This window comes from Thermobia domestica, chromosome 7 (genome assembly GCF_964235325.1).
Source record: "Thermobia domestica chromosome 7, izTheDome1.hap1.1, whole genome shotgun sequence".
Classification (NCBI taxonomy): Eukaryota; Metazoa; Arthropoda; class Insecta; order Zygentoma; family Lepismatidae; genus Thermobia; species Thermobia domestica.
In genome coordinates this window covers 146,807,823-146,823,176 of record NC_137460.1, presented here as the reverse complement: position 1 = coordinate 146,823,176, position 15,354 = coordinate 146,807,823, and the positions used below count along the sequence as shown (strand labels likewise).

Genomic DNA, 15,354 nt, shown 5'->3' with positions numbered 1-15,354 from the left:
GACCCCCACACCAGAGGTGAACTCTCTACAACTGAGCGGAACTCTTTCTGTGGCCCTCGCCTCTATACCAGTGAACTGTGCCTCGCCATCGTTTGATGCAGTGAGTAGCAGATAAAAACTTCTTAATTCTTTCTCCTTTGCTTTAACACCACCGCCCACCAGGAATATAGTATGTCCTATGTTTGTTTATGCCTCCATTTCCTGATCTTCATTTACATATTAACTTTTCTTGATTCTTGTAACGTGCTATTGCCTTTTGACAGGCCGCAACAGATGGGTAGAATATGCGGATGAAGTGAATATGGACTACGATGGAAGCCAAATTCCAGCAGAATGGTTTGGTTGGATGCACTACAAGACCGATCTTCCTCCAACACAGGTAATTAAAAATATTTTCTTTGGAAATAATTTCGCCGTAAATAAGTTGATTGCTCTGTAATATTTCATGCATTTTATTTCATACAAAACCTCGGAAGGTGTTACCATTAAAGGAAAAATTGCAGTACCGTATTTTAATATATAACCTAATTATGCCTGCTGGGGTAGGCGACTAGTTTGAGGCAGTACGAGTACATGATGTATCCACTGCAGATTCCAAATTTGGTATTATTTTGTCGTTTATCATCCTAATTCACTGCTCATCATTTATACACGAGTTTAATTTCCGACCTAGTTGCATTTTTTACCTGTAATTCGTGCCTCCAATCCATTGATTCCCTCATATCTAATTTAATCATCATAGATGTTTGTTAATATAGATTTTCCAAAATGAGCAAAAGGTGTGGTATGATTCATGTGCTCTTGAATTGCCGAACACTGACCTCAAGAAGAGAAGTGTATGACTGGTCTGCGAGCGAATTGAGTAGTGTAATGGTAAGCTCTTTAGCACGGTAAACCGAAAATGCTGATACAATTCCAGATCCAATCGCACATTTTATCCATGAATGTTCAGTAAGATTTTAGTTTGACATCCCACCGGTATCCCCTTTAGGCTAAAGGAGACGGATGATTAATGGAGGTGAATGCTTATGAAGTTAAATGTTTGTGCTCTCCCACCGGGAATCGAACCCGGGGCCACGTGCATCAAAGGTACACATGCAAACCACTAGATTAGCGGTCTCATTGGTGTTCAGTAATATAGACAAGGATAAGTTTTTCCAAGTTCGATAAGAGTTCGAGTTCAGCCCATCACCAACCTCCAGAGTTGAAGTTTCTCGATAGCTAGGGAGTGGAATTAAGTAGCGTATTGGTTAGCGCACCGGTGCGGTTTGACAGAGATGTGAGTTTAATGCACAGTCAAGTTACATTTTTCGCTCTGTGTGTTCATCGAACTCGCACTTCTAGAGAATGCGGTAGAAAGAAGAACCAATTGATTTTTCTGTTTCTCATATATCTAAGCCATTCATAACATCGTGATACTTTAGTAACCTAATGGAACATAATTATAGCACCGTACTAATGACACTTTTCGTTAGATGTATGGAGTTTGCTGTAAAGAGAACATAATCTAAAATACAATAAAATAGCAATGATTGAATGCATCAGGCTTATATTATGTATATATGTCACTCATATTCGATAGCTGTGAAAAACAAAACATATAGAAGTGAATAATGTAATACATGAAGACCAGCTAGCTTCTAATAACAATACATTCCATGACAAATTAGGAACAACTTTTTTTTTCGTGGGGGGGGGGGGAGTGTCGATGTAGAATCGAGTCATGTATGTACATGTCAATGCATGTACATGTTTATAAGTAAATAGGTCGTGGAAGCAAGCAGGGAAATCTTCAACTGTGATGCTTGTAAGCTCATTTGTCACATTCCGTTGGATGTCTGTGATATCTTGATGAATCTTTCCTTTCAGTCGCCTTTTCACTCGCGAAAACAAGAAAATATCAAGGTGAGAGGTCGTGTAAATATGGCGGATGTGGGATAGCAATAACAGAATGTCTATCCAGATACCTCGTAACAGATAAAGCAGTATGGGGTCTTGCATTGCCAAGCAGTAAGAACGAGTCCTGAGAATACCACAAATCAGGGCGGCGACGTCGAGTTCCTTGTCGCAAACGTTTCAAGACTTCGATGTAAAGAGTTTGGTTCACTGTTTGACCTGCGGGAACATCCTCATGGTGAACCAATTCTTTACTGTCAAAGAATGCGATCAACATCGTCTTCTCGAAGTTTTCGTTTGACTTTTTTGGAGGCTGGTGATCCACGACTTCGCCATTCATCACTTTGACGTTTCGCGTGAGGGTTATACTGGTGGCAATAATCTTTAACACAAATGTGGGATCACGTCTGGCTCTGTTCAATAGTTCAGCAGAAATTCTTCGTCTTTCCTTCTTCTGTTCGTCTGTTAGTTAGTGAGGGACAACTTTTGCATTAAGTTTCCGTTTCCCTAAATCTTAGCGTAATATCTTATGATACACATCACGATTCAAATTCAGTTCTTCTAATATCGTACGCACAGTTACACGACAGTCTTCTTGCAATAACTGCCTTACATGTTCCACGTTTGCATCGGACCAGCTCTGGGATCGTCTTTCACTGAATCTCTGCCTTCACGAAACCTTTTGTGTCACTCGAAAACACGACTTCTTGAAAGTGCATCGCCTGCATATGCGTGCTTAATCATGTCTCATGTTTTACTAGGAGTTTTCCTGAGCTTAACACAGAATTTAGTGTTCACTCTTTGCTCATAATCAGCATCCATTGTATCATCTTAACTAATGTGACAACCCGAATAGTGTGTTGCTAAGCACAGCCCTGACACCTCATGAAGTTGCGTGGAAACATGGCGAAGCTCATGTCAAATAAGAACACATACCAAGTAACATAAGAACAATATTTGTTCCTTTTTAGTAATGCAAACTAAGAAAAAAAAATGTCCTGCAACTTTTCTGACAAAGGTTGTAAATCGCAGAGGTGTTATACTAATTTAGGACAATAGAAATCCCAGGGTTCATAACGAGTCATTTTTTTTTTTTAAACTAAAAGTTACTTTTTTTCAAGTTGGTCATTAAAAGTTACTTTTTTTTTTTTTTCAAATTTGTCACTAAAAGTTACTTTTTTGGGAGGTAAAGTAACTTTCGTGTGATTTATGTTTTGCATTGACAGTTTTCTAAGAAAAGTATTATAATCGGAAATATTACTTCAGGAACTATCCTTACGTGTCCCTTCCCGCATCACCCGGAATACCCACCTATTCCATCTTTCCCGTCCTAGGTTGGCTTTTTTATAGAATACCAAACTGTTATAATCAAGTAACAACTGATGTGGACATTTTTTCGAGCTACCCAGTGTTTGAAAGAGCAATTAAACGAGCTTTGACGGAATAGTTTTACTTTTACACTCTTTTTTTCTATGTTGTTGTTATTGTTGTCTTGTTTTTTTTTTTTTTCTTTCTTTTGTTAGCATGTCCCTGTGTAAAATGGCAAAGTTGTGCTGTATCTGGGAATTTGTTCAATAAATAAATAAAATAAATAAATTATAAAAATAAATGGAAAAAGACAGAAACTTGTTATGGAAAAAGGCAGAAACTTGTTACTCATTACTCTTCTAAAAACTTCAGTACTTGCTGCCATATCTGAAACAGTCAGCTTTACTCTCACTTCAGCTTTTATTCTTTCTAAAGCACAGTGAATGGTTGGTGGATGCTTAAGCTCTCATGGTGGGGTTGAGAACCCTTCTGTGTCTATTCTTTCTTCTATCATAATAGTCTTTTAGTTTTCTCTCGTAATAGTTAACGCTCCGCTTAACGTTGTATGTGTGTGTGTTTGTGTGGTTCATCATGTCCGTCTTGTGTTATGCTTCTTGTATGTTCTTCTTAAGAGTAGGTGATGAATTTGAATATTTCATGACTTCGAGAACTCTCAATGCTAAGTTTAATATAATTTCTGGGATGAAGAAATTCGGAAATAGGCCAGAACTGGTTCCACTTACTCAGAAGCTTCTTACATCTGCTATGTCTGCTTACCGTAACTACAAAGCATACTTAGAAAGCCGAAGAAAGGAGGAAGCTCAAAAAGAAGAAGGATAGAAGAAAAGATGAAACAAAACAACAAACAAAGAGAGAGGTGATGGAGAAATTGACAAAGGAAAGAAGGGACATGATGAGATTTTGGTCACTTTTCAACTATTTACAAGAAACCAGACCACTATGAGCCCTGAAATCTACATTTTGCTAAAGTCATTCGGGACAGTATTATCTGGGTTAGTTGAGAAACGCGTATGGGTCCCTCATATCCTCCGGACATTGCATCATCGGATCTCCATTTCTGTTCTTTGCACAAACATTTGCGTTAACAACAGTTTCGCACACTTATTGAGGTGACCCACGCGTTGAACTACTTCTTGGTTCATGTCCTGATGAGTTCCACCACCGTGGGATCCATAGTCCGCCCAAGCACAAGGGAAGGTTACTGCTACTGATTTTGATTTTGCAGATCCATCTTCATGTTACCATTTCTCTCTTTGAAGCATCAAAATTCGACAGAAGTTTTTCTTTTCTTTTAAATACTTTATTTTCTGGCAAACAAGATAAGTAAGAATAAATCAAAATGAAGCGAGCTACTTAGATATCTCACTTCATCGTTTATTTTTATTATTGTTATTTCATGGAAGACTTACGACTGTTCGTTAAATTTTACAGCGTGTTGTAAATTTTTAAAAAATCCTGAAAATAAATTTTTAGAAAGGAAAAGAAAGGATTAAAAAATAAGAAAAGAAAATAGTGAATAAAATGGCTTCGGGCATGATAAATATTATGTATTGCAGAACAGAACAAAAATGTTGGTAGGATAAAGTAAAGTGAAGTACAGGATGTTAGTATTATTTGTTTCATCAGATGCTTTGTCGTTAAATTTTGGCGTTATTGCTCTTTTTTTTTTTTTTTTTTTTCTTCTTCTGACGTCTTTTACAATTTAAGTTTATTTCAAAATATGAGGTTATACGTTGGTCGTTGGAGACAGAGAACTTTAACAATGCCATAACATAGATAAAAATGTCCTTGCATATACGTTGGTCACGTACATTGTCGATATACCTCGCTGCTTTGAGATGGAAATTTCCTGTAGTTCAAATAATAAAAGTTTCATTCTCTCTTTCCTGTAATCATTCTTTCGAGACAAATTTTTGTTTGCATTTGCAGTTCAATGCGAAATGTTCTAATTTTATAAAGCAAGATTCTTCCAGACAGAACGTGCGAAAAATATTTTGTAACTGGAATGCATGTTTTGAGAAAGGAGTGTAAAATCTGTTCTGGGATTGAAATCTGTGCCATCATGGGGATATACCTGCTGGCACCCCTCTCCAAAAATATGTAAGAAAGACTGGATTTCTTTATTTAGCAATTCGAAGTGAAATGAAAGAAAAGAAAGAAAAAAAAGAATGGTTAGAATTTGCGATTAAAATTATCGTATTCATATAATAATTTCTTTTTAGTGTACTGTGAACGTAACAAACTTTTAAAATGTATCATTCCTGTTTTAATGTTAATATGTTCATACCTTTACTATAGGGAGAAAATTCGTAAATGATATCTTCATCATGTTCATGTGTTGCTGTTACATTCGTATCTTTGTTTTTCGCCAAAATGTTTGGGTTTCGAAACTAGGGAAGCATAAAGATTTTTTCTTGGTGACGATTCTTTATTATGTTTTACATTGAATGAAGGAAACTGATCCAGAGATCGATCTGTTTCAGTTGTTATGTAGGTTTGAAATATTTTCGCATATTGATACTAACGTAAATACAAATTCGGTGGCGTAGTCGGCGCATTCACTTCTGGGCCAAAGCTCTTGCATTCAAGCGATGAGTTTTGTGGTAAATAAGCACCGAGTGACCGGTTTTTTTTTCAGATTTCCACGTTTCCTCCTCTATTCGCATTCATTTCGTGCTTACGTCATTAACTCAGTAATTACCATCTCGTTTGTGGGATATTAAACTAATGATTTAATGTGAAGTATAAATGCTAAGGAACGAGCTTTTGCCTGTCAATAACCGTAAGGCACTATCTGAAATTATGAAACTACGAATTTGGAATGATTGACTTCTTTCACCCGTGCAAGTAATATTCCAGTACAAGGTTTTATTTTTCTCAGGAATAAGCTCTTCTTTTCTTTCTGGCGTGGGAATTTAGTCGCAATAGTATTCGTTGCTGAAAAATACCCAAATGTTTGAACCTAATAGTTAATACAAAGTAATAAAGACGTTATTACAAGAAATTCCAAATGAATAAATCGCAGCCTGAGAATTAGTGTATATGCTTTGTCACCATGTATTAAGCGTGCGCTTGTGTTTCATTGTTTATGTGTTTTAGTTTATCATTTTCATTTCTTATCTTAAAATCTTACTTTAGAAGATGGCTCAAACGCCTAGAGTAAACACAAAAGCTAGCTGTGTCGAAAAGGAAAAGAAGTAACAGATCGAAGTTAATTTGATGCACTGGATCGAGGCAGCGTGCGTGGCAAAAGAAAAATATTTTATATAGTCGTCAACAACAGGCTTTTATTTACGACAGTATATTGTATAGAAAGGCAGTCGAAGGGAAGGAGGTGGAGGGAGATGCATAGTAACAACTTTTTTGATAAACATAGTGCTTTTTATTTATTTATTTATTTATTTATTTTTAAACATTACTGTTGGTTTAGTGTAGTTGTTCAAAGTGAAGAGGCAGTATCTAAAGTGAAAAGGTGTACTTATGGTGTTCGATGTTTCCGTTGTTCGAATGCAGATAACAAGCTTGTCAGTTTCCAAGCATTCCGAGACTACATTCAGTCCTTCCTGGTAGCTAGATGACTCTTTATTATGGATTCAGGAAGTACCAGATGACATATTTTCTGCTTGCTGTATTTTTCGCTGTGGTGAAGTCACGTGAAAAGTAAGAAGCATATGCAAATATTTCCCATCTATATGTCCATCTCAATATGATGAGCAGTTAATGTCTGTGAATCAGGAAAACAAATCAGTACCATGTGCTGCCTTCTGAGTTCGTGTGTCATCTTATTTGTACCTCGTCTGTACAGAACTTAAATGTTTCTAATGACATATGCTCAGATCTGGATTGGTGCAAAGTGGGTTCGAGTTCGGAAACGAAACACAGTAATTTACAGGAATTCTTAGTAGAAGATAACATTACAAAAACACAATTACTATCGTGTATTCAAAGTGTAATGATGTACATCAATGCGCACTGCTATTAAAGATGTAAAAGTATTCAAATTTATGTGCGTAGACAGTGAGATTGCCGGGAAAAGGTATCTTCAACGTGACAAAATAGCATATATTTTAATTTACGGGTTATCACTATACTTTAGAAATCAACTAATATAGTTGTTGAAGAAGTGTGATTACTGTGTTGTGGGTTTTGGTGAATCTCTTAATAAACAATCTCAAAAGAAGCAGATGAACGTAAATGTGCGATTCTGGAGTACCGTAAAGAGCAAGTGTGCATGCGTTATTTGACATCGGCGTTTTTAGGGCGTTCTACAGCATCTGATCTTTTAATACCTTTCGAACAGGCATTTTCACCTTTGAACTGAAGGAACTTTTAAAATTTCAATGGATGGCCCATGTAAATTTTAAAGTTTCTGCTTACCTTTAAGTCAAATATCCCTATATCTCATCAAATGACTGTAATACTTAATATAGGAATCTGTGTAGGTTACTTACTTTGCATGGAGCATTTAAAGGTGCAATCGAGATAACGAACTGGAGAATCATTAATTTCTAAGGCCTCTGCATAACTTATTAAGGATGTTCCAGGATACTGTGCTGAGTACATTCACTATAGAGTAGAGGCTCAGAAAATATTTCAGTGAAGTCTTGTTCTGTGTTGGTGTGAAAGTAATAGTCAGGGTGTCTAGCAGTCGGGAAAATCGGGAAAGTCGGGAATTTGTCTTAAATTTAAAAAATGGTCGGGAATTCGGGGATTTGTCTGGAATTTGCGAAAAAAGTCGGGAAAAATGGAATTAAATTCCACATGTTGGAAATGATGCTGACGCTTGTCGGAGCGACTCCGATAAACCTCGCGTTCCTAAATGCATCGCGATGTAGTACGTTTATATCATATTTTTTTTTAAAGTGTTTATAAATACATCGCGATCTATCTCAACCGTTTTTCTATTTTCTACGAAGAAGAGTGGTGAGTGAGTGGTTGGCAACAGTGTTTGCTGACAGCAGAAAGATTTTAGCGGTTCAGGAGTAACGGGTGGTTAATTGGGCGTTGCATCGTACTATGCGTATGTAATATTTAGTATAAATTAAATGTTGGATTGTTTTTCACGTACAGGTAAGTTTACCTGGGCAATGATTTCGTAAATAATTCAACACTTTAAAGGCTAGTTGTTTTAGTGTCACGTCAAACCACATGCCACTTTGCCATGAATTACAGGCAGTGATGAAAATTTTCCGGAAAATTTTCCGATTCATAAAAACATACTCCACTTATTCTTACATCGTTGTTTAGTCGAGATGTAAGGTGGAAAATTTTCTTCTATATTTTTCCGGAAAATTTTCCGCTCATAACAAATATCAGTGATTAAGTAACAATTCGTCAGTATTCATAAAATTGATTGAATTCATATATAGAAATGGTAAAAAGTGAAAGATCGTTTAAAGAATCTGAAAATTTTCATGGCTCAGACAATTTTCAGTACGATGTAGGAACTAGTGGAACAATTTTTCATGAATCGAAAAATCGTCTGTTCTGTACAATGAAAATTTACCGATTCATAAACACACACTCCACTTATTCCTACATAGTTGTTTAGTTGAGAGATGTGAGGTGGAAAATTTCCTCTATATTTTTTCCGGAAAATTTTCCGATTCATAAACACATACTCCACTTATTCCTACATAGTTGTTTAGCTGAGATATAAGGTGGAAAATTTTCTTCTATATTTTTCCGGAAAATTTTTCGTTCTTAACAAATACCGGTGATTAAGTAACAATTCGTCAGTATTCATAAAATTGATTGAATTCATATATAGAAATGTTAAAAAGTGAAAGATCGTTTAAAGAATCTGAAAATTTTCATGGCGTAGACAATTATCAGTACTATGTAGGAACTAGTGGAACAATTTTTCATGAATCGAAAAATCGTCTGTCCTGTACAATGAAAATTTTCCGATTCATAAACACACTCCACTTATTCCTACATCGTTGTTTAGCCATGATGTGAGGCGGAAAATTTTCTTCTATATTTTTCCGGAAAATTTTCAGTTCTTAACAAATATCGGTGATTAAGTAACAATTCGTCAGTATTCATAAAATTGATTGAATTCGTATATAAAAATATTAAAAAGTGAAAGATCGTTTAAAGAATCTGAAAATTTTCATGGCTTCGACAATTTTCAGTACTATTTTAGGAACAAGTGGAACAATTTTTCATGAATCGATTAAATAAGTGGAGTATGTTTTTATGAATCGGAAAATATTCATGACTTAATAAATTGAAATTTTAAATAATAGAATAGGATATTTGTACTCTATGAACTCGATGTATGTTCTCTGCATTTTGCATACACACAGAGAGAGAAAGAGAGAGAGAGAGAGAGTAGTTGTATTGAGTTGATTTTGAGTTTAATGTCCCTTTCAGCAGCGAGACTATATAAAACGGTACCAACTGATTAACGTGGAATCCGAACTACAGGAGCTCCCGCTGGGAATCGAAACCAGGTTTTCCATGCCAAAGGCGCGTATGCTAACCGCTTAGCATCGAAGAAGCTCGCAGAGCAAGAGAGAGAGAGAAACACTGTAAAATTTAATTTCCCAACTTGAAATAGAAAATTTTCCGGTTCCCGAAAGCTACTTGGAAAATTATAATTTGTTGCTAACTAACTTTCCTCTACTGAAATTCAATTTTGTAGCTCTATGTGCAGTTAAATATAGTGGAAAATTTTCCACCTAACATCACTATACATAATATCCAAAATTGTCCGGCCTATGAAAAGCTTTTTCCATTTGTTTCTACATCGTGATGAACATTTTCCGATCTATGAAAATTCCTTTCACTTGTTTCTACAGAGCAATAAAACTTTCCGATTCACAAAAAAGTTGTTTTACTTTTTGCTTCAAAATGAAAACTTTCCGACTCATAAAAAGTTCTTCAATTTTTCCATATAAGGCAGAAAATATTTCGATTCTTGAAAAATTGTTTAGCTCGTTCCTACATAGTATTGAAAATGTCTGAGCCATAAAATTTTCAGATTCTTTAAACAATCTTTCACTTTTTAACATTTCTATACATGAATTCAATCAATTTCATGATTGCTGAGGAATTGTTACTTGATTACTGATATTTTTTTAGAACGGAAAATTTTCCGGAAAAATATAGCGGAAAATTTTCCACCTCACATCACTAATTACAGGCATGTCAATTTTGAGTATTCAACATTCCTGTCGTCATAAATAAGTTTATTTTACCAACTATTATAACAACAACAACAACAACAACAAAGACCTAAGCAAAGTTTTCCTAACCTAAAGACAGTAATATGTTTGAAATGTTCTGCTCAAAATAAATGTTTACTTTATTGTGTACCTCATTTTTTAAAATTTAAAAACAAGTTATTAGAATGTAGTAACTTGAACTAATACACGAAGTTGGGCAAGATTTTACTTTGTGCAGAACAGTAAGTGTAACGTTAAAAGGATAACACAAGGATAAAGTGTCATATAGCATCGTGTACGGATTGTGTCCATACTTTCAACGTGAATTTAAATCCGTATTACAAGAGTGCGAACATTATGTCATTGGATTTGATGAAAGTTTAAATAGTGTTTCGCAAAGAATTCAAATGGATGTAAGTGTACGCTTCTGGGACGATAACACGAACAGAGTCAGAACATGGTATTTGAATTCTGTTTTTATGGATCATAGTACAGCTACAGACCTACTACAAGGTTTGCAGAATGTATTGCAATCACTTGATCCATTTAAGCTTTTGCAAGTTTCAATGAATGGGCCAAATATAAATTGGGGGCTTTTACGGCTAATGAAAGAGGAACGTTGTACCTCCCTTGGTACAGACGCTCCACAGCTCCTTGAACTTGGCTCGTGTGGTCTTCACGTTGTTCACGGTGGTTTTAAGACTAGCATACAAAAAACTGGATGGGATTTGATTTCTTTTCTTAGAGCCTTGTATAGCTTGTACGAAATGGTACCAGCAAGGCGTGCCCAGCATTCTGAAATAACAGGTTCGTCATTGTTTCCACTTCCATTTTGCCATATTCGTTGGGTAGAAAATGCGAAGGTAGCCAAGCGAAGCCAAGAAATATTACCGCATGTGAGAAAGTATGTTGAAACGGTTAAGGGAACAGACAAAGAACCCAACTGTAACAGTTTCAGAATAGTAGCTAGAAATTTGAACGACAAGTTGCTCTATGCAAAATTAGCGTTTTTTCAATCTCTTGCTGAGGACTGTGAGCCTTTCCTGACTGAATATCAGTCAGACACTCCTATGACTCAATTTTTGCATTTTAGCCTTACTCAGTTATTGAACGTATTGATGTCTCGCTTCGTTAAAAAAGAAATAATGGACAGGAAGAGTATCAATGCTATTGATGTTATGGAGAAAAGTGAAAACTTATATATTAATTTAATTCGTATCAAGGAAATTGACCTTGGGTATGCAACTAGGTCAGCACTGAGGAGATGTACAGAAGTTAGTGAAAAGGAAATGTGTTTCCGAAAGCAAGTACGTGAATGTTATCAACATTTAGTGTCCAAGCTGCAGGAGAGGTCCCCGCTAAAATATTCCCTTACAAAAGCGCTGACATTTCTTAATCCCTTAACCGTTGGTCATTCACAGGAAGAAGCTATTAAACAAATGAGAGCAACGTTCAAAATTTTAGTGCAAAGTAATATTGTCTCAGCGTCTGATGCAGAAAAGGCAGACAGAGAATACAATGCTCTAGTAGATCAGACACATGTGCGGGAGAAAATGGAGTCGTACAAAAGAAATGAACACAGACTTGATGACTTCTGGATGAGTGTGTTACCACCAAATGATATATATCTGTGCAAAATAGTAAAGATATGCCTAATTCTTTCCCACGGTAATGCAGCATTAGAAAGGGGTTTTTCGGTAAACAGGGAAATAGTAGTTGAAGGCGCAGCGTGTAGTGTATGATGCTGTCAATGAGGCTGGTGGCATACAAGCCCTTCCTATCCCAAAGCAGATGATTCTATCAATGAGAAACGCTTACGCGAGATTCAAGGAAGCCAAAGAACACCGCAGAAAAGTGATGTCAGAAAAAGATCGCAGGGCCGCTGAAAAAAGAAGAGCAGAACAGAGACGAAAGAACTTGAAGCAAAGAAACAGAAATCGTAAGTCAGTTGTCAGGTTGCTACCATAGAGGAGGAGATCAAAAAATTGCATGATTAGATTGTTTTATTGCATATATGAAGAAGGAGACATTATATGATCAGGTAAGAACTTGTACACTTTTTCATTACATTCAACCTTTCCTAATTTTACGAAAACATTTTGTTTTTAGAATGAGTCGGGAAAAATTTGGAAATGGTCGGGAAAAGTCTGGAAAAAGTCGGGAAATTGCTGAGAGAAGTTTGCTAGACACCATGAATAGTGTTGCTCAGCGAGCCATTGACATTTTTCCATATCTTCCGTTGTATATTCAAAGTGTCAGGAAGGATAGGAGGATTCCCAACTCTTCAACTTATCAGATTGTATGTTCAAAGAAGATATAATGCTTACTCCTAAACTGACAATTATTAAATCCTTTGCCTCAGAAGTAGAACTTTTCCTTACTGAATTTAAGACTGGCTCTCATCTCTGTCCGTTTCTCTACAGCATTTTGTCGGCTGATAAAAAGTGTGGTGCAAAAGTTTATAAAACTTGAAACTTTAGTTCTTCGAGTTCATATATAGAATTAATTTAGAAAATGAAGAAAATCATCTTCTTGTGAAAAACGACATTGGCTTTACTACACGTACTGACTTCAAGAAATGTCAACCAATAGAATTTTGGATTTTCGCCGAAGTTGCAGGAGCTGTCTACAGACATTTGTTTTTAACATTTAGATTTTAAATTGACTAGAATTTCTTTTATGTTTTAATGTTTGTGAAGGATCTGATGTTGAACTGAATCGCGTGAAGTCTCTATTTGCTGAACTAGATGAAAATGATTTGTTAGAGATTTGTTCAAATCCAAATTGTAAAACAATTATGAGTCAGTATTTCAGAACTGAATGACTTTGGCTAAATAATTTCGATAGTTCAGAGCGCATGATTTAAGAGATTATGTTAAAATGGTCTTGATTTTCTCGTATAGAAATTCAAAGCTAGAAAGAGGATTTTCAGTCAATATGGAATGTATAGTACATAATTTAAAAGAACAAACTTTTGTAGCACGCACACTTGTGTACGATTCATTAGTTTCTTCTGATGACATTAAGAAACTATCCATAAGCAAATCCATGAATCATCATACACATAATGCTCGTAATGCAGAAGCAACAAATCAGCAACGTAGGGAAGAGAAGAGGGAACAAAAAGAAACAGAAGACGGGAAACTAAACATCATTTTGTACGAGTTTTAAGAATAGAAGATTAAAATAATGGGAGATGTACGCAATATTGATGAGGAAATAAAGCGTTTGAAGAAGTGAATTACATAATACCATTGATTTTTCTTTCTTTCTTTTTCATTTTTTTCTAAAGATATGTCGTTAATATACTGCAGCCAGTTTTATGTATCCACATCCACCCTTTTTCGATGACTGTCTCGTTTTCCTTTCATATCTGACGAAACTTTCATCATATGACTAAAGTTACAGATTAAAGTTTGGGGTAAGATGTTTAATTTCTTGTTTTGTGCCGGAATGTTTATTAGGTCAGTGTTTTGCAATTTCATAATAAAATAGGTAATATTTGTTTTTATATTGTTCATTACTCTAGTTGATTAGAGAAAAAATTACTACTTATATATCATAGTTGTCATATTTACTTGGTCCTGTTTTTCCATCAACATCAAAAAATGTGTTCGGCAAGTTACATATCAATAAATGTTCTCTAAAACCGGGAAAAGTAAGAAAATTCTTTCTTGTAATTTTTGTAGCCAGCCTGCGTATGTTTACATATTTTTGTCGGTGTATCGTTATTAACTTATATCAACTGTTATTGTAGGATCCTACTAGAGTAGAGCACAGATGGATGGCGAGACACACAGAGAACATGTCAGGCACTTCTGGAGCCTATATGCCTTACAGCACAACAAGACCGAAGATAGAACCTTGGGTACCTCCATCTCCTAAACCGAAGTGTAGCTAAAGAAATAGCATTGTAGAGAAAAACATTCTGTTTGTTTGTTTCAGAACTTAAATTAGATGTGCAACAGGTTTTGGACTCACAAGCTCATTTTCTTTTGAGTATGTAAATAATGTAAGTAATAGACGAAAATAATCGTAATAAATAAGTTACTGAATTCTTCTGTTCGTTTTTGTGCTACAAAAAGAAATACATGATGAGTATGGAGCTGCTAATAATTTCCATGTTGCTGTACGATTTCATATAGTCCATCATAATTACCCTGGAGTAATAAATTCTCTGCTTGATTTTGTTGTATGTAATAACTACAAAGATTGTGTTTATTAATCATTTATCCATTTTTTTGTCTTGTTTTCAACTTTATACTCTCTAGAATTCTGGTATATAGTCGCAAATTACTTCCAGTGTCCCTTTAGCAGATCGGGTAAACCATTGGTTTTGTATGATCATACAAAATACATATCTTCTTTGATACATATGTGTGGTTTGTAATGTCAGCTTTCTTCTTTGTTTTGATTTATTTTTATATACACTGGCCTAAGATTGAAATTTCTTACGTCGTTGAGGCATTCTTCAGTAGTGGAAGCTCCATCATCACGCACAACGGCGATTAAAGGAGCATTTTAAGAAACGGGTAGCATTATCCCGAAAGGTCATACTGCGTGCTGTTCACAACTTTGTGAGACCGCAAACGCGAACAAACAACGATTCCCTGGGAGACGTCGATTGTTGCATAGCGCAATAAACATTGAACGTGTGTTCAATGACATGGACCGAAGTCCAAAGTCAGATGCCATTTTGTCGTCAAATGCATATTCCACGTACCAGTATGCGGTGAATCCTTACAAAAAGACTTACAACCTTATCCATACAAGCTACAGGTAGTGCATATATTGTTTGTCCAAAATTAGGTTCAACGAACCACATTCTGTGATTAGCTAATTAGCAAAGATGATGACTTCGTGTAATGCTTTATCATATCCGAGGAAACTCATTTCTACCACAGTGGTTATGTCAATAAACAGAACTATCTATTTTGGGCTAGACAAAATCTGCAGC

The 15,354-nt window shown here is 35.6% G+C and overlaps 1 protein-coding gene across 1 annotated transcript; it reads left to right on the top strand.

Moving 5' to 3' along the window:
• Window positions 1–263: 263 nt before the first annotated feature.
• On the top strand, window positions 264–14,455 carry LOC145690465 (putative NADH dehydrogenase [ubiquinone] 1 alpha subcomplex subunit 12; the record flags this gene model as incomplete). The annotated part of the gene is given in 2 exon segments (XM_081765372.1): window positions 264–379; window positions 14,155–14,455. Coding segments are annotated over 2 exon segments (260 nt in total), but the record flags the coding sequence as incomplete, so codon positions are not given.
• Window positions 14,456–15,354: the final 899 nt, after the last annotated feature.